Source organism: Muntiacus reevesi, chromosome 20, assembly GCF_963930625.1.
Source record: "Muntiacus reevesi chromosome 20, mMunRee1.1, whole genome shotgun sequence".
In the NCBI taxonomy this organism is placed as follows: Eukaryota; Metazoa; Chordata; class Mammalia; order Artiodactyla; family Cervidae; genus Muntiacus; species Muntiacus reevesi.
This window is the reverse complement of record NC_089268.1, coordinates 31,355,110-31,381,562: the sequence shown is the minus strand read 5'-3', so window position 1 is coordinate 31,381,562 and position 26,453 is coordinate 31,355,110. Positions and strand designations below refer to the sequence as shown.

Here is a 26,453-nt window from a genome sequence, read left to right as displayed (position 1 = left end):
TGTCAACTCTGGCAGCAGAAGGAGAACCACTGTCTCTCCAGATCCTAGCCAGGAATATACCATTGAAATATTATAGGGACCCTTCTTCCTATAGTAATCTCCCTACAGGAGAATTATTAAGTGTTAAAACTTTGACATTCTGTAGTTTTCTGAAGATCTGGATGTAAGATCTCCCTTATATCTATCTTGCTCACCAGTGCCACACTGTTTAATTACTGAGGCTTTGTAATACATGTTTAAAATTCTTCAGAGCAACTGCTGATAGGGCCCACATAGGGTCTCATTATTAAGGTTGACCTGATTATGTTGACCTCACAAAGAATAAAATCACAGTGATCCTTGAGACTGACCAAATTGCCCAAACAACATTCTGATTTCTCACTGGTGCCTACCTTCTCAAAGCTATGAGACCACCAGATTCCAGACCTCTGGCTTTGTGACCACAGGACTCAACTACAGGCTAAAAATTAACCATCCCTTCAGAGAATTTTTCATTGGCAGGGTATAAGAGAGACCCCGTCAGAAAGGGAGGACACTGGTTCTCTTTAAGGGCTAGTCACTCTTGTCATTTCCCTCTAATAAATTTCCCTTTCTTGCCTGACTTCCCAGCTCTCTTTCTTTTTCTCTGCACTTGCCTTACAACTGCCCCTTCATTGCCCTTCTTCTTCAGCTTTTCTATGCAGAGTCTTGCTTGTTTCGTTTTCTATATTAACTTTAAAATCTACTTATTAAAAAGTTCATATTTTATTGGAATAGTGTTAAATTTACAAATAAATATAAGAATTACTTTCTGAGACCTAAGCCTTGAAGATCCATTTGCTCGTTCCCCTGGGTGGCAAGTGAAAGGAGTAGAGACTAAACAGATCTAGGTTCAAATTTCATTTCTGCTCTCTTATCAGTTGCCCAACCTCTGAAAATTTATCTGTTTCTCAGATTTCTTATACATGAGAGGATGACTGTAATGTCTGCCCTGCAAGTCTGTGTGTGCGCAATAGCTCAGGTTTGTCCCACTCTTTGCGAGCCCATGGATTGTAGCCCGCCAGGCTCCTCTGTCCATCGGATTCTCCAGGCAAGAATACAGGAGCAGGTTGCCCTTTCCTCCTCCAGAGGATCTTCCCCACCCAGGGATTGAACCCAGTCTCTTGCGTCTCTTACATTGGCAGGCAATACTTTACCACTGTGCCACCCAAGATTAAAAGAGCTAAAAAGCCTAAAATGCTTTTTTCTATATAAATAGAATCGTTTCCTCTCTTGCTCCTTTCAGAGAGTCCTCTCACGAACCACTGAGAGGGAAACCTCCAGGATCCTAGAGCGGACGACTTGGTATCTGGGGCGGGGTTCTGCGGAAGTTGACCTCTGGAGGCCACTGCAGGCATCAGAGGCCCCTTGGTTCGTCAAACCACGGTTTTCCGGGTGAGACTTCGACTTTCTCCTGTGTGTGGAGTAAGCTCTTGGGCGAAGGGCCCCCGAGGGGGATGGTTACCTCAGACCTGCCCCTCACTCTGCCGCCCCTCCTCTCTCTGCCTCTTCTTCTCACACACTTTTTTTTACTCCCTCTTCCTTTCCCTCGTCCCTTTTTTCTGTCCCCTGCGCGTCTGGAGGCCCGGAGGACTGACAGTCGCTGGTGGCTGGAGTGCCCCTCCTCGCTTTTCTGGCGAAGCCCTATTTTTGGGTGCGAGGAAGGGGAGTTGGGAGAATGGAGCAGACCCTTTCTCTTGGCCCTGTGTCCCCAGCTATGCTTTGTGGTGATAACTTTAGTAGCTCACCGACACTCGACAGTTTTATTTGGATGTTCTTGAAATATTTTCATTTGCCTCAAAGGAAAAAACTCAGTTTAGCTGAAACATTCATGAAAGTTCCTTTCTTTTGATGTCTACATTGCATTTCCCCTCTGCCTCCAGCCGTTTTCTTCTGTTTAAAAGATGAGAGCAAATGTCCCTCTTTTTTCTTGATACCTTTTCTTTGACATTAAAAATGTTAAAGTAACTGATAAAAACTCAGAGAGGTACTTTATACATATTTGTAGCCTTAAGATTGACATTGACTTAAGGCAACTATAAAGGACAATAAATACAATATTTGTGAATTTGTGAATTATCTTAATTCACAAAAATATTGTATTTATTGTCCTTTGTAGTTGCCTTAAGTCAGTGTCAGCAATTTGGGGCCGAGAGGAAAAAAAGACAACGCACTGAAGCAGCCACAGGAAAGACTAATTCATGTGTGAGCAAGCTACAGACCAAAGGGGCTTTGGGTAGGACTAGGAGTTCTCCATGTTTTGCTAAGGACAAAGCAACTTGCACCATAAGCTCCATAACCACATTTCTGAACTTTGGGCAAGGGTTCATTTGTATGTGAACTGTGCACCAAGTGAGCCTTTTTCAGTATTGCCAAAGAGCTACTTACTGTTCAGAGAAACTTGATAAAACAGCATCACTTAGAAATAAATGGCACAGTTCCTAAGCCATGTGGAATGTAGTGTCCATGTGACAATAAACCTATGACTGATTTGTAGGGCTTGAAACTGAATTAAGGAAATTAGAGGCTTAAAATATACATGTTTGTGTAAAGAAACATTAGGCAGATGCAGGAAACTAATAAAATTGGCTACCTGTGGAGGTGGGAAACAGGGGGAATCAAGATGGTTTTCTCTGTATCTTTTTAGATCATTTTGACTTGAATTGTATATTACCTGTTCAAAAACATAGACAAATTTTTTAATAGAACTTTTGGAGTAGTTTCTGAGATCTAGTCATTTTAGATTTACAGAAAAATTGTGAAAGTAGTACAGAGAGTTCTTATATCCCCCCACATTTAGTTTCCCTGTAGTTAACATCTTACCTTATGTAGTACATTTATCACAACTCTTGAGTTACTATTGTATATTATTATTATTAAAGTCCATACTTTATTCACACTTTGTTAGTTTTTACCTAATGTCCTTTCTCTGTTCTAGGATCCCATCCAGCATACCGTGTTACATTTAATTGTCATGTGTCCATATGTTCCTCTTGGCTGTGACACTTTCTCACACTTTGCTTGGTTCTGATGACCTTGACATTTTTGAGGCATGCTTGTCAGGTTTTTTGTAGGATGCTACTCAATTGAAATTTGACTGATGTTTTTTTCATTACTGAAGTTAGAGGTCTGGGGAAGAAAGACCACAGAGGTGAAATGCCATTCTTGTCAAGGGTTTACACTGTCAACTTATGACTGTTGACACATAAAACAACTTGTAAAGTGGAAAAAGGCAGAGGGTGATAATTTGTGGAATTTGAGTTTGAAGCAAAAGTTTTATTAAGTTTGGAGATAGAATTGATGAAGTATTGTTGTCAGGGTATAAGAGAGTGGGAACAATCCAACAAGTTATCCACACGTTGGTCTCAATTACAAAGATGAAATGGACTCTTCTTTGGAGAGATGGAAAATCTGTTCTGTCACAATTCCAGAGGAGACAAAACATCCCTGTTGCTAAAATACTGTCTGCCGTAGCCGCATCAACTGCAGCAGTAGTAGTGGTAGCAGTAGACAGAGCTTATTTAATCTCCATATCTCTCTTCTAACACAAATAGTGTGGACTTGTGAGTGGTAAAACAATGATGATGTTATTGTTGTTTTCCCAAATTAATTCAATATCAGTTGAATTTCTCATTTTTTGCCTTCTCTATTCCTGTGCTCCTTCATCTGTTCTACTATCTGCAAATCTCTTCAACTCCTATCTTGTTTCCCAATTTAATTAAATGTGACAAAAAATCTTTTTAAGTAGAAACTATGTTATTTTATATACTCACTTACAGCCCAGATTTTGTGTTTGAGTTGCCTTTTAAAGTATATATTTAAATAGTATATTAGTCAGGTGTTCATTCCAGGAGTTTTGTGGTAGTACCAAATGAATAAAAACATTTGATCTGGCCACACTTGATCAGTGTGTCCTAGGTTTGTGGAACATATTTGAGAGTCCTAGTTAAGTCTTTATCACATCATATTGCTTTTTTAAGTTGCTCAGACATATCTCACTCCTCCAAACCCGTGAACTGTAGCCAACCGGGTTCCTCTGTCCATGGAATTCTCCAGGCAAGAATACTGGAGTGGGTAGCCATTCCCTTCTCCATGGCATCTTCCCACCCAGGGATCAAACCTAGGTCATACTGCTTTAGTTGCAGGGAATAAATCGCATTTGAAAGGTGTGTTTATTGTTTCAGGAATCAAGGCCAAATGTATGAACAAGGTGTTAATTCTGAAGGGAAGATTTTTGTAAGGATGGATCCACACCAGAAGGTCCCCAGCACATATAATGGGGATACTTTACAGATTCCTGAGAATGAAAAAGCTTCTTTTAACTGGTATGAGGACCAGTTAGAAAGTCATGAGGCGACGTCTGCAGAAGAAAGACGGTATATATGCAGTGAATGTGGAAAGAAGTTTGCTCAGAGCTCAGGCCTTGTTCGACATCAGAGAATCCACACTGGAGAGAAACCCTATGAGTGTGATCACTGTGGCAAAGCCTTCAGTGTACGCTCAACTCTCACTGTGCATGAAAGAATCCACACTGGTGAGAAACCCTATACTTGTAACGAGTGTAGGAAAGCTTTCAGTGTGAGGGCACACCTGATTATACACCAGAGAATCCACAATGGAGAGAAACCCTATGAATGTAATGAATGTGGCAAAGCATTTAGTGTGAGCTCAGACCTCATCAAACATCAGAGAATCCACTCTGGTGAGAAACCTTATGAGTGTGATGAGTGTGGGAAGGCCTTCAGTGTGAGTTCAGCCCTTATCAAACATCAAAGAATCCACACAGGAGAGAAGCCATATGAGTGTAAGGAGTGTGGGAAGGCCTTCTATGTGAACTCAGCCCTTATTAATCATCAGAGGATTCATTCTGGAGAAAAGCCCTATAAGTGTGGAGAATGCAGAAAAGCATTCAGCCAAATCTCAACGCTTATTCATCACCAGAGAATCCATACTGGAGAGAAACCATACGAGTGTGATGAGTGTGGGAAAGCATTCCGTGGGAGCTCTAATCTTACTAAACACCAGAAAATACATGCTAAAGGAAAGTGTGATCAGTGACTTACATGGTGAAGATATTACAAAGGCTTTTTTTTTTCTTTCAAGTCAGAAGTTGTCACCAGAAGAAGGGTATGACAAAAATTAATGCTTTAGTTGACACTTCAATTTCTTGGAATATCAGAGAAATGAGAAGTCAATGAAAAACGACTTTACCATTATAATGATCGACTCGGTCTCTAAAATCATACCCACTTCTGAGAATGCAGCTTTACAAATCATAAGGTAAATAATGTAGTTTGTTGTGGTTTAGTAAGTTCAACCTCAGTATCTCTAACATAATTTTTACTTTTTTATGTGCAAACATTTTGTTGTTATTGTTGCTACTAGTTTATAGATGAAACATTAAATTTTGAAATTGGAAGTGATGTTGGTTGGTGAAGACTAACATATCTTCTTTGAATCTGGAAATATTGGAGTTTTTTTTTGGTGCTGTCTTGGCAGTGAGACAATCCCCACACCTGTCCTGATTCACCTGACCCTTGCCTGCCGCTGTTCCATGGATAAGAATAAAAAGCACTGCAGGAGCCAGCACTTCTTTCTTATTCGACCTCTTGCTAATGCTATTGCAGTAAGTAATTAAAGGCTTGACTGTGTTTCATTTTTGCTTGTGTTATAATGCAACACATTCTCACTGCTCTAGGATCCAGGCCAGAAGAGTATTTCTGCCTTGAATTTGTTACACTTATAGCAAAAGAAAAACAGAGGTAGGACCACATGATGACTTTTAAAGCATCTACTCAGGAGGAGCATATGTCATTCCCCTTAGGTTTTGTTAGTTAAAGCAAGTCAGCTAACCAAGCTTTTTTCCCCATCCATATGATCAGAAAAAAGTAAAGCTTACATAGAGGACAGTGAATAAGGAAAGTAATATAATCTATCATTGAGATAGTGTATCTACCATATTGGCCAATGTTTATGCAATGCTTTCTGTGCCCGGGCTTTCTCTGAGTGCCTTGTATGTGTATTTTTCTCAATAAAAAAAATAATGATATGACATACATAGTACTATACAGTAAGTCCCCTACATGTGAACCTTCACGTTGTGAACGTTCAAAGATTCGAACATGCATGCACATGTCCAGTTGATAGCTTACGATGAATGGTGTTGGATTCGTGATCTCCGAAAAAGAAAATTTAGCTTCAGGATCAGGGACCAGGCTTGATCACTCAGGGCTCTTGTGTGGCAGAAGTTTTATTACAGTGAAAAAGGACAGAGAGTTTCTGACATAGACATCAGAAGCAGGCAGAGAGTGCCCCCTTACTAGTATTAGCAAGGGAGCTATATACTTTTTCAGTTGTTATTACAGTAAATCAAAAGAATGTCTCAAGATTGTAAAGGTCACTCCCACAACTTACATTTTAAGATGACAGGATTAGAACTAACAATAGAAAGGTCTTACTAGACCCACTCCCACAATTTATATTTTAAGATTACAGGATTAGTCAAAAGGTTCTCAAGGAGAAACATGACTCCTCCTCAAGAGCCCCAGACCCCTTTCTCCTTGGGGACCCCGGACTTCTTATCAACCTACCTAAGAATTGACTTTCTCCCAGTCATGGAAGTTAGTTCACCTGTCTGATGTACATTGTCATGTGTGTGCATCCTCTACAAGTGGTTACGCTTTTGTGTATTTTACAGTACTATATAGACTACAGTGTTATGGTATCTTTATTTCAAGCCCAAGATGTCCAGAAGCAAGCATAAAAGCAGCACTTTTGCTGCTTTTGTAACTGTTGCTGTACTGTACTTTTCAAGATACTGTACTGTAATATTAAAATGTTTTATTTTTTGTGTTTGTTTTTTATGTATTATTTGTGTGGAAGGTATTATAAACCTATTACAGTTCAGTATTATATAGCTGACTGTTAGTCAGATACCTAGGCTAACTTTGTTGGACTTAAGAACAAACTGGACTTACAAACACGCTCTTAGAATGGAACTTATTTGTATGTAGGGGACTTAACTGTACTCCCATTTTACAGCTAAAGAAATTGAGAAACAGAGACATTAAGTCATTTGTCCAAGGTCATGCAGCTGGAAATGGTAGAGCAAGGAATTGAAACCAGAAGTTTAACTTGACAGTGTTTTCTCTTAACTGCTGTGCTACACTATGAAAGTTTAATCTGAAGGTTGTTTACGTACTACAGTGAGCCTTAAAAGGTTGGGAAGGTCCCCTGGAGAAGGAAATGGCAACCCACTCCAGTATTCTTTCCTGGAGAATGCCACAGACAGCAAAGCCTAGCAGGCTACAGTCCATGGAGTTACACAGAGTCGGACACAACTGAGCACTAACACACTGTGCTGGCAAAAACTAAAGGTGAGATTTAAGTCTTCTTCAGTCTCAATCTGTCTTTACCTCTAAGTAACTCTTAGAGGTAATCCATTTAAGATTACTTAGGCTAATCCACCTGGCTGGGTCTCAGTTTTACATCCATAAAAATAAGGAGAGAGGCCAGGTATTCTCTGATATCCCCTACAGCTTTGAGATTTTTATAATCTCTCCAAATAGATTGTAAAATGCTTTGTTATATGATGACTTCTTTTTTAATCTACTACTTTATGTATTGTTATGTTCACAAGAGCTCTTGAATAAGTGAGTCTCTGCACCAGTTCCTCCTTTCTGCTTTAGTGATAATACTAATAATGAGTAGTTTGCATTTATCTAATCTGTTCCAGGTAGTTTTTCAGGCTCCTTAGGGTAAATTATTTCGTTTAGAAGTTTAGATGCTATATTTAGAATAAAAGCAAAGCTAAAAAAAAGAAAATTGCTCTAAACATCCCTTTTGAAATCTTAGAGCACAGTAAAATAAACCCAAGAAACAGAAGAAAATACTGAAAAGCTGCAATTAAAGGAAAAGCAAGTGTATTTTCTTACTTAGAACTTAAGCACAGGAAGAGTTTTGTTTTTTGTAACTTCTCTCTTTAGGCTACTCTCATATATGTCACATTTGACACCCTGTTTCTGTCTCTGGGGAAAAGGTGCTAATATCATAATCAACCTGTTCTTTCAGATGGTAACTCCTGGCCTTAAACAAGGAGTCTGTTTCAAAGCAGAATTTTCCAGAAGTCTAACACACAAGGAGATGTTCAGAAGATCAAATGGGAACATCATCAGGGGCTCCACACTGGACAAGTTCATAGGCTTCTGAATAATTTACCCAAGTGAGGGAGGAGCCCCTTTGTGGATACACAATTTACTTTTCCTCAAACAAGGGAGAATGGCACTCAGATAAAAAGGCCTAAGAACACCTGGGAGAATTTACCCTGAAGTTCAGTCCTTTGTGACTCAGCTGGTAAAGAATCTGCCCACAATGCGGGAAACGGATTCAATCCCTGGGTTGGGACAGTCCCCTGGAGAAGGGAAAGGCTACTGACTCCAGTATTCTGGCCTAGAGAATTCCACGGACTCTATAGTCAATGGGGTCACAAAGAGACACAACTGAGTGACTTTCGCTTCACTTAGTCTTGTCAATGCTGTGGGTGTGGGAAATTCTCCATTCAACTTGTATGGAGTTTCCAACTTCAACTGCAATAAAAGTAGCAGCCACTCATTGTAAAGGGAGTGGAAGTCAGTCATTCAAAAATACCCCCTCCCTAATAAAATGAACCCTGGCACCCCAGCAGCCCTGACCAAGCACCAGCATGTCCAAAGTTAAAGAAAGCCCTATAGATCCTCAACTTGGAATGACCTTTGTGTAATCCAAGTCTCATTAAACAACAGAGAAGCCATCCTGAGAAGAGTCTCATGAGAGTAAAGAATGTGGCAAAACCTTCAGACACTGGAATGATCTTGTCAGACAACAGAGAACCTTTGGGGATATCTTCAGTGTCAGAAGCCTTCTGTATGAGCTTAAATCTCATTAAACATAAGCAAATTCATTTTGGACAGGAGCTTTATTTGTGTCATGAGTGTGGCAAAGCCTTTAAGTTCTGTGATAGCCTTGCTAAATATCAGAGAATCCACACTGAAGAGAAAACTTAGCAGTGTAAAGGGTATATGGATTCATTGTGTTTCAAGTCTGGTCACTCACCAAAGAACCCACAGTGGAGAACACCATTATGAATATAGTGAGTGGGGTAATGCCTTCATTTGGAAGCCAGCATTAATTACCAGAAAACTCATAAATATTAAAATGTGAGAAGACCTTCACTTAAAAACTCAATCTTATACACTGGAAAATCCATACTGGAACGAAACCCTATGTATATCATATATACATTCTTTTGTATGGATATGTATATAACTGAATCACTGTAATGTACACCTAAAACTAAACATGGCATTGTAAATCAGCTGTAATAAAATAGATTTTTTTAAAAAACAAACTGGAGGACTTATCTCATTGTCAATGGTTAGGATTCCACCCTTCCAACACAGTGGGCATGGGTTTGCTCTCTGGTCCAGTAACTAAGATCCCACATGCCATGCAGTACAGCCAAAAAGAAAAAGAAAAAAGATACTGGCATTGGAAATATGTAAAGAACTCCTAAAACTGAACAATAAGAAAATAATTCAGTTTTTTAAATGGGCAAAAGATCTGAACAGACACCTCACCAGAGAAGATACACAAATGGCAAATAATCATAAATAGATGCTCCAAATCATATCTCATTAGAAAATTGCAAGTTAAGATACCACCACACACCTATTAGAATAGCTAAATTGCTAAACAGTGACAACTCCAAATGCTGATGAGGATGTGGAGCAATGCATTCTCATACATTCCTGGTGGGAATCCAAAATACAGTCACTTCAGCAAACAGTTCAGTAGTGTCTTACAAAAGTAAACATACCCTTTTACTCAGCAGTTTTCACTCCTTGGTGTTTATCCCAATGAACCGAAAACATGTCCACAAAAGAACCTGCACAAGGGTGTTCTTAGAAGCTTTATTCATAATTGTTAAAACGTGGAAGCAAGCAAGATTTCCTTTAGTAGTTTTGTGAATTAACAAACTGGTACATCCAGATAATAGAATGTTCAGCAGTAAAAAGAAATGAACTATCGTGCCATGAAAATCCATGGAGAGAGACTTACTTCCCTGGTAGTTCAGTGGTAAGACTTCATGTTCCTAGTGCAAGAATCCCAGGTTTGATCCTTGGTCAGGGAACTAAGATCCTACATACTGGATGGTGTGGCCAGAAAAAATAAAACTCATGGGAAAATGTTATATGCTTTTTGCTAAGTGAAGGGACCAGTCTGAAAAGGCTACAAACTGATTCCAACTATTAATACATGACATTGTAGAATAGGCAAAAGTATGGAGACAGTGGGAAGATCAGGGGCTGTGGGGGCTGGAGTGTGGGAAAGATGAATGTGTGGAGCGTAGGGAAATTTTAGGGCAATGAAACTCTTTAATATGATACTTGTAATAGTTGATGCATGTTATATATTTTCCAAAACAAGAAGAATGGACTACACAGTTTACATTAAACTTAATATTAACTATGAACTTAAATTAATAATACTTTATCAATATTGGCTCACTAACTGTAACAAAGATACTTCACTAATGCAAGAAGCTAATAATAGGGTTTGTATGTAGACAGGAAAGGGGTTTGGAGGGGACATATGGGAAGCTTTTTCTATAAACCTAAAAGTACTGTTTAAAGACTATAACGATTTTAAAGCTATTTTTCAGCAAAAGGACATAACTGGGAATAAAAAGGGAATTGGGAGCCAGTATCTGGTTTTCATATAACAGCTCATACCCAGAATGTAAAAAAAACTTTTCACTCATCAATAATAAATACACTACAAAAAGGGCTCGTGGCCAGCTCCTGCAGCAACGTTGTGGGTGATTTAACCTTTATGGATCGGCTCGGATTTCTTCAGGCGGCAGTGGGAGAGAGAAGGGAGTAAAAATCCAAACTGCCAGAGTGAAGTGGTGCGCCCACCCTGGCCGAACCAGAAGAAGGAAACAAAACCCGCAGCCGAGAAGATCATAGGACCACGCCTCCGGATTCCTAGGCGGACACCGGAAGCGGCCTCGTGGTCCTGGGCGCCTTTTACTCTGTCTTTCTGGGTTCCTGGTTGGTCCGGCGGGATGGTGATTACAGTTTTCTCTTAACTACTTGCCAGGGATAGTCTCCGGGAAGCGCCAGCCATCCCCAGAGCTGCGGGTGAGCGGTCGTACTTCTCCCCAGCCAAGCTGCAGAATTTCCAATCTCTGTTGTCGCGAGGGGCAGAAGTGGGACGGGGAGGGCTCTTTGCAGCCTGGGTGTCCTGTTCTCCCCCCCGCCCCCAACAAGTGCACACGGTGCTTGGTAATGAGCTTCAGTGACGATTTGTCTCTATTGTTAGATTTGGATTTGTTGCTGTTTTTTGTGTGGCTTTTTTTTGTTTTTTTTTACTTTATAGAATAGCACAAACGACTCAGATTTTGCTTGCTAATTCTCATTATTTCATACACTATAGATGCTGGGGGTGTCTCATCCGACGCAGAGGTGCTTATTGCTTTACTCCCTGAACGAAGACTATAACGAGTTTATGGAACTTTAGTGTTTTATTCCCCTGTATAAGTAGCTTGATTCCTTTAAAGATGATAAAGGTTTTACCAGAAAAATAACTTTGACTCTGCTCATGTGCTTTAACTCTACAGGAGTGTCACAAAATCCATCCCTTCTTGCTGAAGCAGTTCTAGGAAGAGATGGTAGGTTATGAGTATGCGTGGAAGAAAGCCTTGGCAAATGGACTATGGTGATCCCACAGTCTCTGGCTCATGTGCTTTTCTTCCTGTAATGTAGTTTTTGTAAACTAAAGTCTTTATAAATTCTAAGAATGTGGACTTATTTCCCACAATAGAAGTTCTGATACTAATATGTTGCATTTTGTATATCAGCAGCAAAGTGCACTTTCTCACTAATTATCTGTTTTTGTGGGTCTCAGGAATATTGTTTTATAATATTCCACTACTCAGGAATATCACCTTGGCAGTGAGTCTGCATTACTAATAACATAGGTTCTTGAGTGCTCTGGTTATTTTGCTGCCTTAATAGTGGGCTCTTCTCCCACAGGAGTGCTCTGATTCTAAGGTTCTTCCTGATTCCTGGGATGTAAGCCAAGTGAATCCTGTCCTGAGCCATTGCAGTCTAAGATGTCCACCAAGTTGAGAGAGGATCCAGTCTTGACTCCTGTGGTCCACACTCCAGAGGAGCAGGAGGGTCTGAGAATAGTGAAGGTAGAAGAAGAGAAGAACCATGCTTGGGAGCAGAAGCCTGGACAACTAGGAAATGTGCACACTTATCAGGAGCTTATTCGTCAGCGCTTCAGACAATTCCACTATCAAGAGGCCCCTGGACCTCGAGAGGCACTGAGACGGCTCTGGGAGCTCTGCCAAAAGTGGCTTCAGCCTGAGAGGCACAGCAAGGAGCAGATCCTGGAGCTGCTGGTGTTAGAGCAGCTCCTGAGCATCCTGCCCGAGGTGGTTCAGGCCAGGGTATGGGAGTATCATCCAAGGAGTGGAGAGGAAGTGGTGACTGTGCTGGAAAATCTAGAGACAGAACTTGAAGGCAAAGGACAACAGGTGGGAAAGGGGTAATCCATTGTTCATTTATGAGCTCACCGGGGGTCTACCAGCAAAGACAGGGGCCATGAGTAAGCAAGAGGAGAGAGATTTATGACTATTATTTTCTGGGCTGAAGCATTATCTTTCTGTTTTCCCTTTAAAACTCTGCTGATTAAGACACTGGTTTCTTTATTCTGCTTTCTATACCTGTAGGAAATTTTATTTTTAATCAGACTCTGAGGTTTAGTTAGCTATTGCCATCTTTCTGGTCCTTTCATAAAACCAGCTCTACTGGTATGTCCTTAGGTTCAAGCCAGTGCACGTTACAAACAAGATGTGCTATGGAAGGAAGTGAGACCTGCAAGCCTTACAAATCAGTCACAGATCGTCCAGCTAAAGTGTGATCCTTGGGAGAACTTTCCTCTGCAAGAGAATGGTAAGCTTTACAGCATGAATTTTTGTGATCTTTTAGAAGCACTGAGTCGGAGAATGCAATGGCACCCCACTCCAGTGCTCTTGCCTGGAAAATCCCATGGACGGAGGAGCCTGGTAGACTGCGGTCCTCGGGGTCACTAAGAGTCTGACACGACTGAGCGACTTCACTTTCACTTTTCACTTTCACACATTGGAGAAGGAAATGGCAACCCACTCCAGTGTTCTTGCCTGGAGAATCCCAGGGACGGGGAAGCCTGGTGGGCTGCCGTCTATGGGATCACACAGAGTCGGACACAACTGAAGTGACTTAGCAGCAGCAGCAGCAGAAACACTGAGCATAGCATCTGCTAAAAGTAGTATTTCTGATGGGAAAAAAAAAAGTGGTATCTAGAAATAGCAGAATAAATTTAACACCAAAAGGTTATTTACAAAGTGAGCATATCTAGAGTTGATTTCACTTTGAATTGGGCTATGTGCTATTTTTTCACTGGGCTGTTATAGTGGTTTACAATTCTGTGAATCCAAATCATTATGGAACTGTTTAAGAAATACTGATGCCCAGATCTACCATAGATTTACCACAGTGGGCCCTAGTATTATATGTTTTAATTAGCTATTATCAGAGAACAATAATGGTAGTTTATATTTTAAAAAGTCAAGTGCTGTAGAAAGATAGAAAATGAAAATAAAAGTTCCATTCCCAAGAATTAACAACTGTGGGCCTTTCATATACAATCCAGCCAATCGAGAGCCCAGTCCCCCAACCATCTCCTTTATCAAGCTTTCGCACACCAATTTTATCAGTAGAGTTATTTTATTCTTTTTAATGTTTAGTTTTCTGTTGCATACATGTATTGTAATTAATTTAATGATCTCCTACTGATGTACATTTAGACTTTTTCCAGTATTTTTGTTATTTTAAACAATGATCAGTGGATGTCTTTATGTAAAAATCTTTTGGCCATTGTGTGAAAATATTGAAGGAAAAATATTTCTATAAATGTAGTAAGAAATTAACAGTCACTAGATTAAAATAGGCTACTTATTACATAGGCAACAAGGTTATAGTGATTACCTCGGGAAAGTAAAAGGACACAAGGTGATGGAGAAGGAATTGGGATTTGGGCTTTTTACTTTTATGCCTTTTATACCATTGAAATTTTTACCTTGAGTATCTGTTCTTTTTGTAATAAAAATAAAGAGCACAGTCTTTAGATTCAGATTAACTCCAAGCCAGGCTAGTCATGTGATCACAGACTAGTTATTTAATTTCTGTGTTTCAGTTTCTGTTTCTATTACCTAGCTTATTGTGTTACTGTGAGCATCACCACAAACTGACTGATCACTTGGTGTTTTAGCTATTATTTCCATGTAACAAACCACTCCAGAACTTGGTGGCTAAAGGGAACAACCATTATGTTATCTCTTAATATTCTGTGGATTGATTGGGATTAACAGGGTGGTTCTGCTGCTGTACGTGATATTAAATGAAGCTGTAGGTATTGAGGACGTGCCTGGACTGTGATGCTCGAGATACTTCACTCACATCTCATAGCTTATCCGGAGATGCCTAGAAAACTGGGCTTAGCAAGATTATGAGATGGATGGGCCTCAGATTATCTTATTCTCTCAGTCTCCATGTATCTCTTTAGTGGAGTAACTAGACTTCTTAACATGGTAACTCAAGGATCTCAAAAGCATCTTTTAAAGTCTTAGTCCTTGAACTGATAAATCATCACTTTCACCATATTCTGTTGGATAAAGCAAGTCACAGGGCAGCCTAGATCCTGTATGGGAAGGGGTTGGACTACACAAGGGATGGATACAAGAGGGTATGTTCATTAGGGACCCTTTGAAGACTCTTGGGAAATTTACATTTCATTCCTGCCATTCTGAGTTTTTAGATCTGGACTGAGGCCCAAAAACCTTTTATTTATTTATTTTTATTCTCTAAGATTCATAATACAGTAACTGTCAAACCCTTAGGATGATAGTTCTTAATTATTTAGCACAATCCTTGATGTTAATAAGCATTTAGTAATGTTATCAATTATTATTACTAACCTTACTTCCAAACCTTTATGTGGGATATGCAACTCTTAAATAATTGACTTGCTCTTTCAGCTGATAAGGCCAGGAATACAACTGGTAAATTTGCCCCAAAGCAGATTTCTGCAGAAAGGAATTCATTGGATGCTTTCCAGGATCCAAAGTGTGGAGAAACTTTTCAATATAGGGGTAAATCAGAACACCAAAAGGCCAACCCCACAAGAGTAAAATGACACAAATGTAAGGAATGTGGAAAGGCCTTTGCTCAGAGCTCAGGGCTTGTTCGACACTGGAGAATTCACACTGGAGAGAAACCTTATAAATCCAATCAATGTGGAAAAGCCGTCAGTTATAAATCAGCCCTTCTTTCATATCAGGAAATTCATAATAAAATAAAATGCTATCGGTGTAATGAATGTGGGAAAGCCTTCAGTCAAAACACAGGCCTGGTTCTTCACCAGAGGATCCATACTGGAAAGAGACCTTATGGGTGTAAAGAGTGTGGAAAATGCTTTAGTCAAAGTTCACACCTTACTGGACATCTGAGGATCCACACTGGAGAGAAACCCTTCAAATGTAATGAGTGTGAGAGGCCTTCACTCAGAGGTCAGGACTCATGGAACATCAGAGAAGTCATACTGGAGAAAAACCCTACATCTGTACGGAATGTGGGAAAGCTTTCCGAGGGAGCGCCAGCCTTACTCAGCACCTGAGGATCCACACTGGGGAGAAGCCCTACCAGTGTGAGGAGTGTGGCCGAACCTTCATTCACAGGTCAAGCCTTGTTCATCATTAGAGGATCCACAGAGGGCAGAAGTCTGTGTCTATATCCTAAGCGTAAGAAAGCCTTCAACCAGGCCTTACTGAACACTTTAGAAAGCTATGCTGAATACAGACCTAATCATTTTGTAATAAATTGAAGAAATTTGGGATGTGATGTCTCCATTATCATTGTTACTCTAGGTAGTCAAACTAGAAGACATTTTGGTATCATCCATCAGATTGAAAGAAGCTGGTAGCTTGTCTCTGGAGCAGACCACATTTTGGGCTGAATATTTTATGGATGCTGCTATTTCTTTCTCCCATTCTTTTGATCCTTCTCCTTTGTGGTCCTTCAGCACTTTTGTTCCTTGAAGTCACTATCATCACATACCCTCAATATCCTGATGACACAGTGGCTCTCAGATTTTGAATAGAGGACCACTGAGACTGTTAAGTGTGCACACTGTGCAAAGGAGAACTTTAGCAGGATGAGTGAGGAAAGTGACATTGTTTTTAAAGTTACCTAAATGAGGGGTAAGCTAGGTACTTTTTTAACTAGGTAAGTTAAGTTTAAAAGCAACTATTCAATGACATAGCTTGCTGTTTTGTTTGCCTCCTCTTCACCTTATTGGTGAGAGAGGAAGTCCCACCCTAAGATTCTGGGGATGGCCAAACACATGACACCTGGCTCTGGACAGATGTGATTGACAAGAGTTTATTAGTCATGTGTATTCACAGCCTAGGGGAGGAGGGCCACTTGGGAGCAGAATAAACAAACAGGAGCTTTGGATACAGGCTTCATAGTAATAAGATGAGGTGATGCCTGGTTTCCTTGGGAGGATGTGATTGGCTTGTTTGAATAATTTCATTGGGCGGGGGGGGGGGGGGGCAAGGAGGTGAAATCCATTAGGTTGAGGACCAAGTAGAGTGTAACTAGTCCACCTGATGGGGAACTAGCCAAGTGGGGTCACTTCCTGCTGGGTGGGAGGCATATACAGCAAGAGTGGAGGAATTGATGGTTAGGCTTTTGGTCCCGCTGAGGCTCAAAGAGGGCTAGGTGGCTCAGTGGGAAAGAATCCACCTGCCAATGCAGGAAATGCAAGTTTGATCTCTATGTTGGGAAGATCTCCTGGAGGAGGAAATGGCAACCCACTCCAGTATACTTGCCTGGAAAATCCCATGGACAGAGGAGCCTGGTGGGCTACAGTCAGTGGGTCACAAAGAGTTGGACACGACTGAGTACACATGCATGAGGCTCAAAGATGTCAAGGTAGCATATGAAGTTTTAGGCCTTGCTGCTTACTTTGTCAACTTAGAAAAAAGGCATAGTATTTAGGAAAGAGTTAAAATGTATATCTGTGCCCTCAAATTCTACTCTTCATTGATATGTCCTTTTTCCCCCCTCTTTCTTTCTGAATCCCAGTAATACCCACTCTTCCAGTTACCTCTAGGAAAAAATCTCAGAAATACCTTTGACCATCCAGCATGCCAGTTGGACTTGATTCCATATTGGTAGTAGGACTGAAGAGACATTAGGTAGCAGAGTATCTTTAATGCTTTTCCTACATCTTTCTGACTTTATGCTAAAAACCAGTGGTTTTCTCAAGCTCAACTCCATCACTGTCCCTCACACATAATCATCTGGATGTTTATGTCCTCACTACTTTATCTTTGCAAGCTTTGGAACAGACAGTCTAAAAATCATTGGTATTGTCTTCTACTTTGAATGAAATATACTTTGCACTATTGTGAAGACTTGAGAAACTGGAAAGTTTATGAGGTATAAAGTGTATAAAAGTGAGGTATTTCATTATATTCATATTTTTATGAGAACAGTATAAATAAATAGCCACCCAAGAAAAACTCTGGAGGTGCTAGTTGTTCATTCTTACTGCTATCACACCACTTCTGCTTTATTCTGCCTTGTTTCGTGGCTCAAGTAGGAAATACCTGAGAACTATGAAATGTTTCATAAGCTGAAATGGCATAAAGCAGAGGGAGTTTACCTTAGGACACATCTTGCTAACAGATGGACAGAATTGAGGTAAAGCACAGACACAGTTCAAAGCTATAGTGGCTTAATGCTGAGATGCTGAGTATAGTTCCCAGAGAAGGAGCCAGTGACATCACTCTTGCTGCTTGAGGTACATGATGCCTTTCTACAAGGCTGGCAGCAATGCAAATGCTCAAAGTTGTTTTCACTTTTCACCTTTTTTGGGTAAAATCCTCTTCAGCTTTATTTAGCAAAAGCAGATACTAATGTAGGTCTTTATTTGTAAAGGGGAAGTGGCATAATGCAGATTTCCAAAGGCAGGGGATACTTGTATTTCTTGATTTCATTTAAATACAAATACTAAAAAACATACTTTAAGTGTCAGTAATTTGACCTTTGTGGCCTTCCTAACCTTAGAATTAGGGACGTGTTTACAAAAGATGTGTTATTATAACACATCTCTCCACAGTGACTTAGCTAGTACACATTTCTGAAGACACTGTGTTTAAAGAAAGGTTATTGCCTCCAAGTGTGTCATGCATTTTAAGGGTATATACAAGAAAAAAAATTATAATATAAAACAAGAAGGACAGATAAACACAAATCAAAAACAATTCTGCCTGGGAGAATTAGGAAAGTATATAAAGTTGGACATTAGTCAGACATTAAGAATTAGTAGGATTTTGGTATTTTAGTCAAGATTCTCAGAAAAAATATATATTAGATTTTTTTTTTTTTTTTTTAAGAATTGACTCAGACAGTTGTTCAGTTCAGTTCAGTTCCTTAGTCATGTCCGACTCTTTGCGACCCCATGAGCTGCAGCATGCCAGGCCTCCCCGTCCATCACCAACTCCCGGAGTTTACTCAAACTCATGTCCATCGAGTTGGTGATGCCATCCAACCATCTCATCCTCTGTTGTCCCCTTCTCCTCCTGCCCCCAATCCCTCCCAGCATCAGGGTCTTTTCTAGTGAGTCAACTCTTCCCATGAGGTGGCCAAAGTATTGGAGTTTCAGCTTCAACATCAGTCCTTCCAATGAACACCCAGGACTGATCTCCTTTAGGATGGACTGGTTGGATCTCCTTGCAGTCCAAGAACTTGCAAGGGATTCTCCAATACCACAGTTCAAAAGCATCAGTTCTCTGGTGCTCAGCTTGGTTTATAGTCCAATTCTCACATTCATACATGACCACTGGAAAAACCATAGCCTTGACTAGACAGACCTTTGTTGACAAAGTAATGTCTCTGCTTTTTAATATGCTGTCTAGGCTGGTCATAACTTTCCTTCCAAGGAGTAAGCATCTTTTAATTTCATGGCTGCAATCACCATCTGCAGTGACTTTGGAGCCCCAAAAAATAAAGTCTGACACTGTTTGTCCATCTATTTGCCATGAAGTGATGGGACCAGATGCCACGATCTTAGTTTTCTGAATGTTGAGCTTTAAGCCAAGTATTTCACTCTCCTCTTTCACTTTCATCAAGAGGCTCTTTAGTTCTTCTTCACTTTCTGCCATAAGGGTGGTGTCATCTGCTTATCTGAGGTTATTGATATTTCTCCCGGCAATCTTGATTCTAGCTTGTGCTTCCTTCAGCCCAGCATTTCTCATGATGTACTCTGCATATAAGTTAAATAAGCAGGGTGACAATATACAGCTTGACATACTCCTTTTCCCATTTGGAACCAGTCTGTTGTTCCATGTCAGTTCTAACTGTTGCCTCCTGACCTGCGTACAGGTTTCTCAAGAGGTAGATCAGGTGATCTCGTATTCCCATCTCCTTCAGAATTTTCCACAATTTATTGTGATCCACACAATCAAAGGCTTTGGCATAGTCAATAAAGCAGAAACAGATGTTTTTCTGGAACTCTCTTGCATTTTCGATGGTCCAGCGGATGCTGGTAATTTGATCTCTGGTTCCTCTGCCTTTTCTAAAACCAGCTTGAACATCTGGAGGTTCACGGTTCATGTATTGCTAAAGCCTGGCTTGGAGAATTTTGAGCATTACTTTACTAACGTGTGAGGTGAGTGCAGTTGTGTGGTAGTTTCAGCATTCTTTGGCATTGCCTTTTTTGGGGTTGGAATGAAAACTGACCTTTTCCAGTCCTGTGGCCACTGTTGAGTTTTCCAAGTTTGCTGACATATTGAGTGCAGCACTTTCATAGCATCATCTTTTAGGATTTCAAATAGCTCAGCTAGAATTCCATCACCTCCACTAGCTTTGTTCGTAGTGATGCTTCGTAAGGCCCACTTGACTTCACATTCCAGGATGTCTGGCTCTAGGTGAGTGTGAGTGATCACACCATCATGATTATCTGGGTCGTGAAGATCTTTTTTGTACAGTTCTTCTGTGTATTCTTGCCACCTCTTCTTAATATCTTCTGCTTCTGCTAGGTCCATACTATTTCTGTCCTTCATTGAGCCCATCTTTGCATGAAATGTTCCCTTGGTATCTTGAATTTTCTTGAAGAGATCTCTAGTCTTTCCCATTCTATTGTTTTCCTCTATTTGTTTGCTTTGATTGCTGAGGAAGACTTTCTTATCTCTCCTTGCTATTCTTTGGAACTCTGTATTCAATTGAGTATATCTTTCCTTTCCTCCTGTGCTTTTTGCTTCTCTTCTTTTCACAGCTTTTTGTAAGGCCTCCTCAGGCAGCCATTTTGCTTTTTTGCATTTCTTTGTCAGACAATTGGGGAGCTACTAATTCCAAATTATGCAGAGCAGGCTGGCAGGGAATGCAAGCAGGATTCCTATGTTACAGTTTTAAGGCAAAATTCCCTCTTGAGGATATCTCAGTTTTGTCTCAAGGTCTTCAGCTGAGGGCTGAAGGGTGAGCTGATGGCTGATGGATGATGGATGAGGCCCACCCATTATGGAGGGTAATATCCTTTGCTTAAAGTCAACAGTTTGATGATGGGACGTCCCAGAGCAGAACTTTGATAGCCTTTATGCAGACTGTGCCCTGCTGGTCATCTCCCCCATCCAGATGGCCTCTGGCCAACTGCTTTTTGCCAGACTCCTCACAATAAACTGTGGAAAATTCTGAAAGAGATGGGAATACCAGACCACCTGACCTGCCTCTTGAGAAACCTATATGCAGGTCAGGAAGCAACAGTTAGAACTGGACATGGAACAACAGACTGGTTCCAAATTGGGAAAGAAGTATGTCAAGGCTGTATATTGTCACCCTGCTTATTTAACTTATATGCAGAGTACATCATGAGAAAAGCTGGGCTGGAAGAAGCACAAGCTGGAATCAAGACTGCTGGGAGAAATATCAATAACCTCAGATAAGCAGATGACACCACCCTTATGGCAGAAAGAGAAGAGGAACTAAAGAGCCTCTTGATGAAAGTGAAAGAGGAGAGTGAAATACTTGGCTTAAAGCTCAACATTCAGAAAACTAAGATCGTGGCATCTGGTCCCATCACTTCTTGGGAAATATATGTGGAAACAGTGTCAGACTTTATTTTTTGGGGCTCCAAAGTCACTGCAGATGGTGATTGCAGCCATGAAATTAAAAGATGCTTACTCCTTGGAAGGAAAGTTATGACCAACCTAGATAGTATATTAAAAAGCAGAGACATGGGCTCTCTCTGCATGGCCATTAGGTTGTGTGGAGGGAGTCCCTGCTCGAGCTTGTAATAAAGTTCCTCACTGCTTTTGCATCAAAAAAAAAAAAAAAACCAATAAATAAAAAAAAATAAAAAGCAGAGACATTACTTTGCCAACAAAGGTCCGTCTAGTCAAGGCTATGGTTTTTCCAGTGGTCATGTATGGATGTGAAAGTTGGACTGTGAAGAAAGCTGAGCGCTGAAGAATTGATGCTTTTGAACTGTCGTGTTGGAGAAGACTCTTGAGAGTCCCTTAGACTGCAAGGAGATCCAACCAATCCATCCTAAAGGAGATCAGTCCTGGGTGTTCATTGGAAGGACTGATGTTGAAGCTGAAACTCCAATACTTTGGCCACCTCATGGGACGAGTTGACTCACTAGAAAAGACCCTGATGCTGGGAGGGATTGGGGGCAGGAGGAGAAGGGGACAACAGAGGATGAGATGGTTGGATGGCATCACCAACTCGATGGACATGAGTTTGAGTAAACTCTGGGAGTTGGTGATGGACAGGGGGGCCTGGCGTGCTGCGATTCATGGGGCCGCAAAGAGTCAGACACGACTGAGCGACTGAACTGAACTCAACTGAACTAGTTCAATTCACAAACCTCTTTTCCATTTCTTGCCCCAGGATGGTTTCCCGACTCCTTAACTTCCCACTGACTTCTTAAATTTCCATTGTCTTCTGGCCCAAGCTCTTTCCCACATCTGTACTTATTTCTTCTCTACCATCTCTACTTTCTTAGTGTTTCTTGCTGGTTTCAGCATATTCACGAGGTCCTAAAGGATAGCAATCATGTTCCTTCCTTAGAGGGAAGGCTCAGTTCCCTCTTAGAGGGAAATCCTGTTCTGGGTGCAGGACGGAGGAGATGAAAACGCCTAGGGAGAAGGCAGAGGGGAGACAAACTGGTAGCGATGCCGACTGCCAACGGCCTACTGCCATTAAGGAAGAGGGCAATCATTTTTTTTCTATGTCGTCACCAAGCATTCCTCCCATACACTTTCAGTTAAACGTATCCTGACGGGTTCACAAGAGCGAGTGTCCGAAACTTTTTTTTTTAACTCTCAGAGATCCAGGGTTTAGTGTTATCTGTCAACGCCTTTAGTCCTGAACCGCTAGAAACGAACCTGTAGCGTCCTAGCACTGCAAGGTAACCAGGAGACGCCCGGCACGTGCGCGGAGGCGGGTCACGGGGGCACGCTCAGGGACGTGACCTCCTGGAGTCGCCGGAAGTGGGGCGCACCTGAGCGTCCAGTTCGGGGAGCCAAGTGCCAGCGCACCTGTCTGGTGAGTCTCCTGTGGTGTCCCTCCGCCTTGTTCTAGGGTTCAACCCTGCGAGACCGCAGACTTACAGGGCCGCATGGAACAGCCAGCACCGGCCCTGGTTCCAGCTCGGGGACACCCGGTGTCTGGAGAGGCTGGCAGCAGGCATCTGTCTGAGAGGCTTTGGGAAGGCTGGCCCCAAACCCCTCAGCTAGGCTCCTGTCCTGGGTTTGGGGGTCCCCTTTTTGGCAACCATGCTTCCCACGCTCTGACGAAACCAGGGCCACCACTACTGTGTGAACGAAGTGGAAATTCCGCTCTCCGTTTTGCAAGATTAGCACGAAAACATCAGTAATTTTCTGACTGTGGTTCGTAACTTTTCCTTTCCCACAGGTTGGATCGTATGTACTCGAATGTGGAAAAACTGTGCCAAGTGATTAGAAATTTTTGTTTTAGGCTGGGGCCACACCCACGTACTTAATGCCGGATTTTGGAGAAATGTTCCATTAAGTGCAAGTCTTCATTCCACCCTACCCCCGGCAATTATATATTTTTACTTATCTCCTTCACATATTATACACTTTTCATATTGGTTGTGTTTATTTTACTCATTCAACTAGAATGGACACTCTGCTAATGCGTTTCAAACACCTTGAACTGTTTCTGTGCAAGGTAGGCTTCTAAAAAATATTTGTGGGTTTAGTGAATTAATAAAATTAGTTATCTTGGTTACAGGTCGCCTTCTTTCTTGTGTGGGTTCTTCGAAGTATTTGCCATGTATCCCTTTATCACTTAAGTCTTATTCCCCAGGGTGCCCTCAGAAGCCTTCAGCTGAAACTCCAGGCATGATGGCTATGGACACAAGAAAGTCTGCTGGTCAGCTGTTCCAAGCCCCATGGGATCAGCAGGGCCCTATGATGGTGACAGTGAAGCTGGAGGAAGACCACCCCAGGAATCAGGGTCTCAGCCTTCCAGAGAACCAGCCTCCTGCCCGGGAGATCTTCAGGCAGCAGTTTAGGCACTTCTGCTACCAGGATTCCTCTGGACCCCGGCTTTCCCTGAGCTGGCTCCAGGAGCTCTGCAATCAGTGGCTCAAACCAGAGACACATACCAAGGAGGAGATCCTGGACCTGCTGGTGCTGGAGCAGTTCCTGTCCATCCTGCCCCAGGAGCTCCAGGTCCCAGTTCAGGAGCTTCATCCAGAGAGTGGGGAAGAGGCAGTGACCATACTGGAGAATCTGGAAAGAAAGAAATGTACATATAGGAAGAGACAAGTCTGATGTGGTTGTGGGGAACTGGGAGCATCTCAAGTGTGGAGGCTCTGAGAACAGTGGGAAAACCTAGCATTCAGCAGGGAACTGAGCTTCTTTCTAAGCCAGTCCTGTAAGGAGGGGAAGGGTGGGAAACAGGAGATTCAGGGATGGAGTAAAGATGCTGAAGACATTCTGTAAGTATCATGCTGTGTACTCTACTAGTCATTTCAACATTCACAGCAGCAAAGAACTAGGTGGTATCACATATGGCAGCTAAGTTCAGAGAGGTTGTGTAACTTAGCGGAGGAGATGTAACCAATAAATGAAGTGATAGAGACAGGATTTGATCAGACTTTCTGATCAAAAGGTAAGCATCACTTACCTTTCTGGCTACCTTTTAGCACTCTAAGGCCCTGGTTTCTCTTCTAGTCTCCAGGGATGTTTCTTGGAGACTCCTTTCTGAAGTTTAATTCCTGTTAAATTCAGGCCTAATGAGTGCCACTTGTCTCTAGGTTTCAGCTTGTGCTCTGGAACAGAAGATACTTTTGCAGGCAATGACCCTTCAAACACTAGATGAAGAATCTTCATATACCCGAGTTCAGCCCCCAGCAGTCCAGTTCAAGGGCGAAAGACCTGAGCCCCGACCATCAGAGGAAACAGGTGAGGCAAAAATTTCTCTAGGGAATTTGGAATGAAATGAAGTCCCCCCATTGGTTTTTTTGTGTGTGAAGTATGACATGTTAATTCCTTGTGACGAGAGTTGTTAAAGGATATGACAAAGCTGACATTTTAGGTAATAATGATTAAAAGGTGATAAGTCATCTCAGAACAGCCTCTGTAGTATGTTCATTTTAAATATGCGTAGGTAGGCTGATTCATGTCAATGTATGACAAAACCCACTGAAATGTTGTGAAGTAATTAGCCTCCAACTAATAAAAAAAATAAAAAATAAAAAATTTTTTAAAAAAAATAAATAAATATGTGTAGCTGAATTTTCTGCAGATCATCTGTAGCAGATGTTACTTTCAAGTATTTTGATGCTTTCATCCTTAAGTAGACTCTGATAGGACATTAACATTGTAAAAGTATATTGACTTTTTTGAAAGTTACCTCTTATTATTACCAGAGAAGTATATATGCATTGTAGAAAGTTAGAAAATACAGAGTTGCAAAATAAGAAAACAAGCATAATATTCTATCTTCCAGAGATTACAGTGACTTATTTTATATTTGAATATCTTTTGTATGCATATATGTGTATACACACATTCCTTTCACTGAAAAGAGATCATTTCTATGTGCTATTTTGTAATCTGTTTTGTTCAGTTAATTATCTTCCCTTTTCCTTGGCAATACATTTTAATGTTATCTAAACTCAGTGCAAATTCAAATTGGTCCATTTTTTCCAAAATGTCTTTAAAGCTGATTTGTGCAAACCAGGATAGAATCCATGGCTGTGTGAGGCATCTGGTTGCTTTAGAACAGTTTCCCTTTCCCATTTTCCCTTTCATGGCCCAGATATTTTCATGACCCTGGGCAAGTTTCCTACTCTGTGAAGCTTTCTGGTCGCTTCCTCATTGAATCATTTATTTTGCTGCCCATGTATGCTGTATTCCCATAAAATGGAAAAAAGATTGAAAGACATGGCAATATGATTCCTCCATTGAAGAGCTAATTTTTCCCGTTTATAACTGTGTGGTGTCTCTTTGGTAGTATGTGATTGACTAGTTTCCCAGCAACAAAATACAAAATATTTGAGAATTCTTCTGTGGGTCAATCATTTTATTAAGTGTTGCAGAATGATTTTGTAACTCTTTCATTCCTTCTATGTTATTAACTGTTAGTCTTTTTATAGTGAAGAAATCATCAAATTACCTGTTTGATCACTTCGTATTAGACAGAAGATAGATGCTTAGTTTCCCCCTGTATATACCAATTTTCAAATTCAAGGAATGGTTTAATAGGCACCTCAAAGGACAACATGGGATTTTAGGACTTTGTTTGTGTTAGTATCATTATGGGTTAGTAATTTTCATTGAGTCAGTGTGTTTCAATATACCACAGTTATTACTTGTTTTAAAGCTCAGATTGATACATCTTTGCCTAGTCTGGATGTCTTCTACCCTGTTCCTCACTCTTTTTGCCATGACCGTATGAACTTTGAATCCTTGCTTTCTGAACAAAATTAATTATTCCACGCTCACCTTGTACTTTCCCTAGACCCAGATTTGGTATCAACCCTTTTTGAAGGAGCTTTAATTCTTCTAAATGGAGAAGGCTATTGAAGTACAAAATCTGGATGCTGGGAGTGTTCTTTTTCCCTCGGGTAACAATACTTCTAGCAAATTTTATGGGTGGAACTAGATGTACATTTTTTTTTTCCTAAAAATTATGAGTTCATATTGGTGTATTCAGTTTTGTTTTATCATTACAATGTTCCATTATTTTTCTATATCATATTTTGTCTCTGCATTTACTTTTGTTAATTCCTTCCTTATGTTCTCC

General features: G+C 40.9%; 2 protein-coding genes and 1 pseudogene across 6 annotated transcripts in view; all 3 read left to right on the top strand.

Annotated features, from left to right (window-relative positions):
* Positions 1 to 9,403, top strand: part of ZKSCAN8 (zinc finger with KRAB and SCAN domains 8) — a 32,806-nt gene extending 23,403 nt beyond the window's left edge. For 3 of the 5 annotated variants that reach the window (XM_065912012.1, XM_065912009.1, XM_065912008.1), the window contains exons 9-12: positions 1,265 to 1,413; positions 5,122 to 5,298; positions 5,518 to 5,644; positions 8,089 to 9,403. The gene's annotated coding sequence lies outside the window, so the exon portion shown is untranslated. Of the gene's footprint in view, positions 1 to 1,264; positions 1,414 to 5,121; positions 5,299 to 5,517; positions 5,645 to 7,224; positions 7,395 to 8,088 lie in introns of all 5 variants that reach the window. The other 2 variants (XM_065912011.1, XM_065912010.1) reach the window with 2 other exon arrangements.
* On the top strand, positions 1,294 to 16,673 carry LOC136151144 (zinc finger protein 665-like; annotated as a pseudogene).
* On the top strand, positions 11,124 to 25,008 carry LOC136151119 (zinc finger and SCAN domain-containing protein 23-like). The gene is made up of 4 exons (XM_065912051.1): positions 11,124 to 11,198; positions 12,093 to 12,601; positions 12,897 to 13,019; positions 23,505 to 25,008. Exons 2-3 carry the CDS (start codon positions 12,173 to 12,175, stop codon positions 12,936 to 12,938), a joined length of 471 nt encoding a protein of 156 aa, XP_065768123.1. The 5' UTR covers positions 11,124 to 11,198; positions 12,093 to 12,172; the 3' UTR covers positions 12,939 to 13,019; positions 23,505 to 25,008.
* The last annotated feature ends 1,445 nt before the right edge of the window (positions 25,009 to 26,453 follow it).

What these genes read in the sequence shown, in the direction of transcription:
- LOC136151119 (XM_065912051.1), top strand. Translation starts at nt 12,173, where the DNA reads ATGTCCACCAAGTTGAGAGAGGATCCAGTCTTGACTCCTGTGGTCCAC. An exon ending in TTGAAGGCAAAGGACAACAG is followed by an intron (nt 12,602 to 12,896) that starts GTGGGAAAGGGG and finishes CTTAGGTTCAAG; the next exon opens with CCAGTGCACGTTACAAACAA.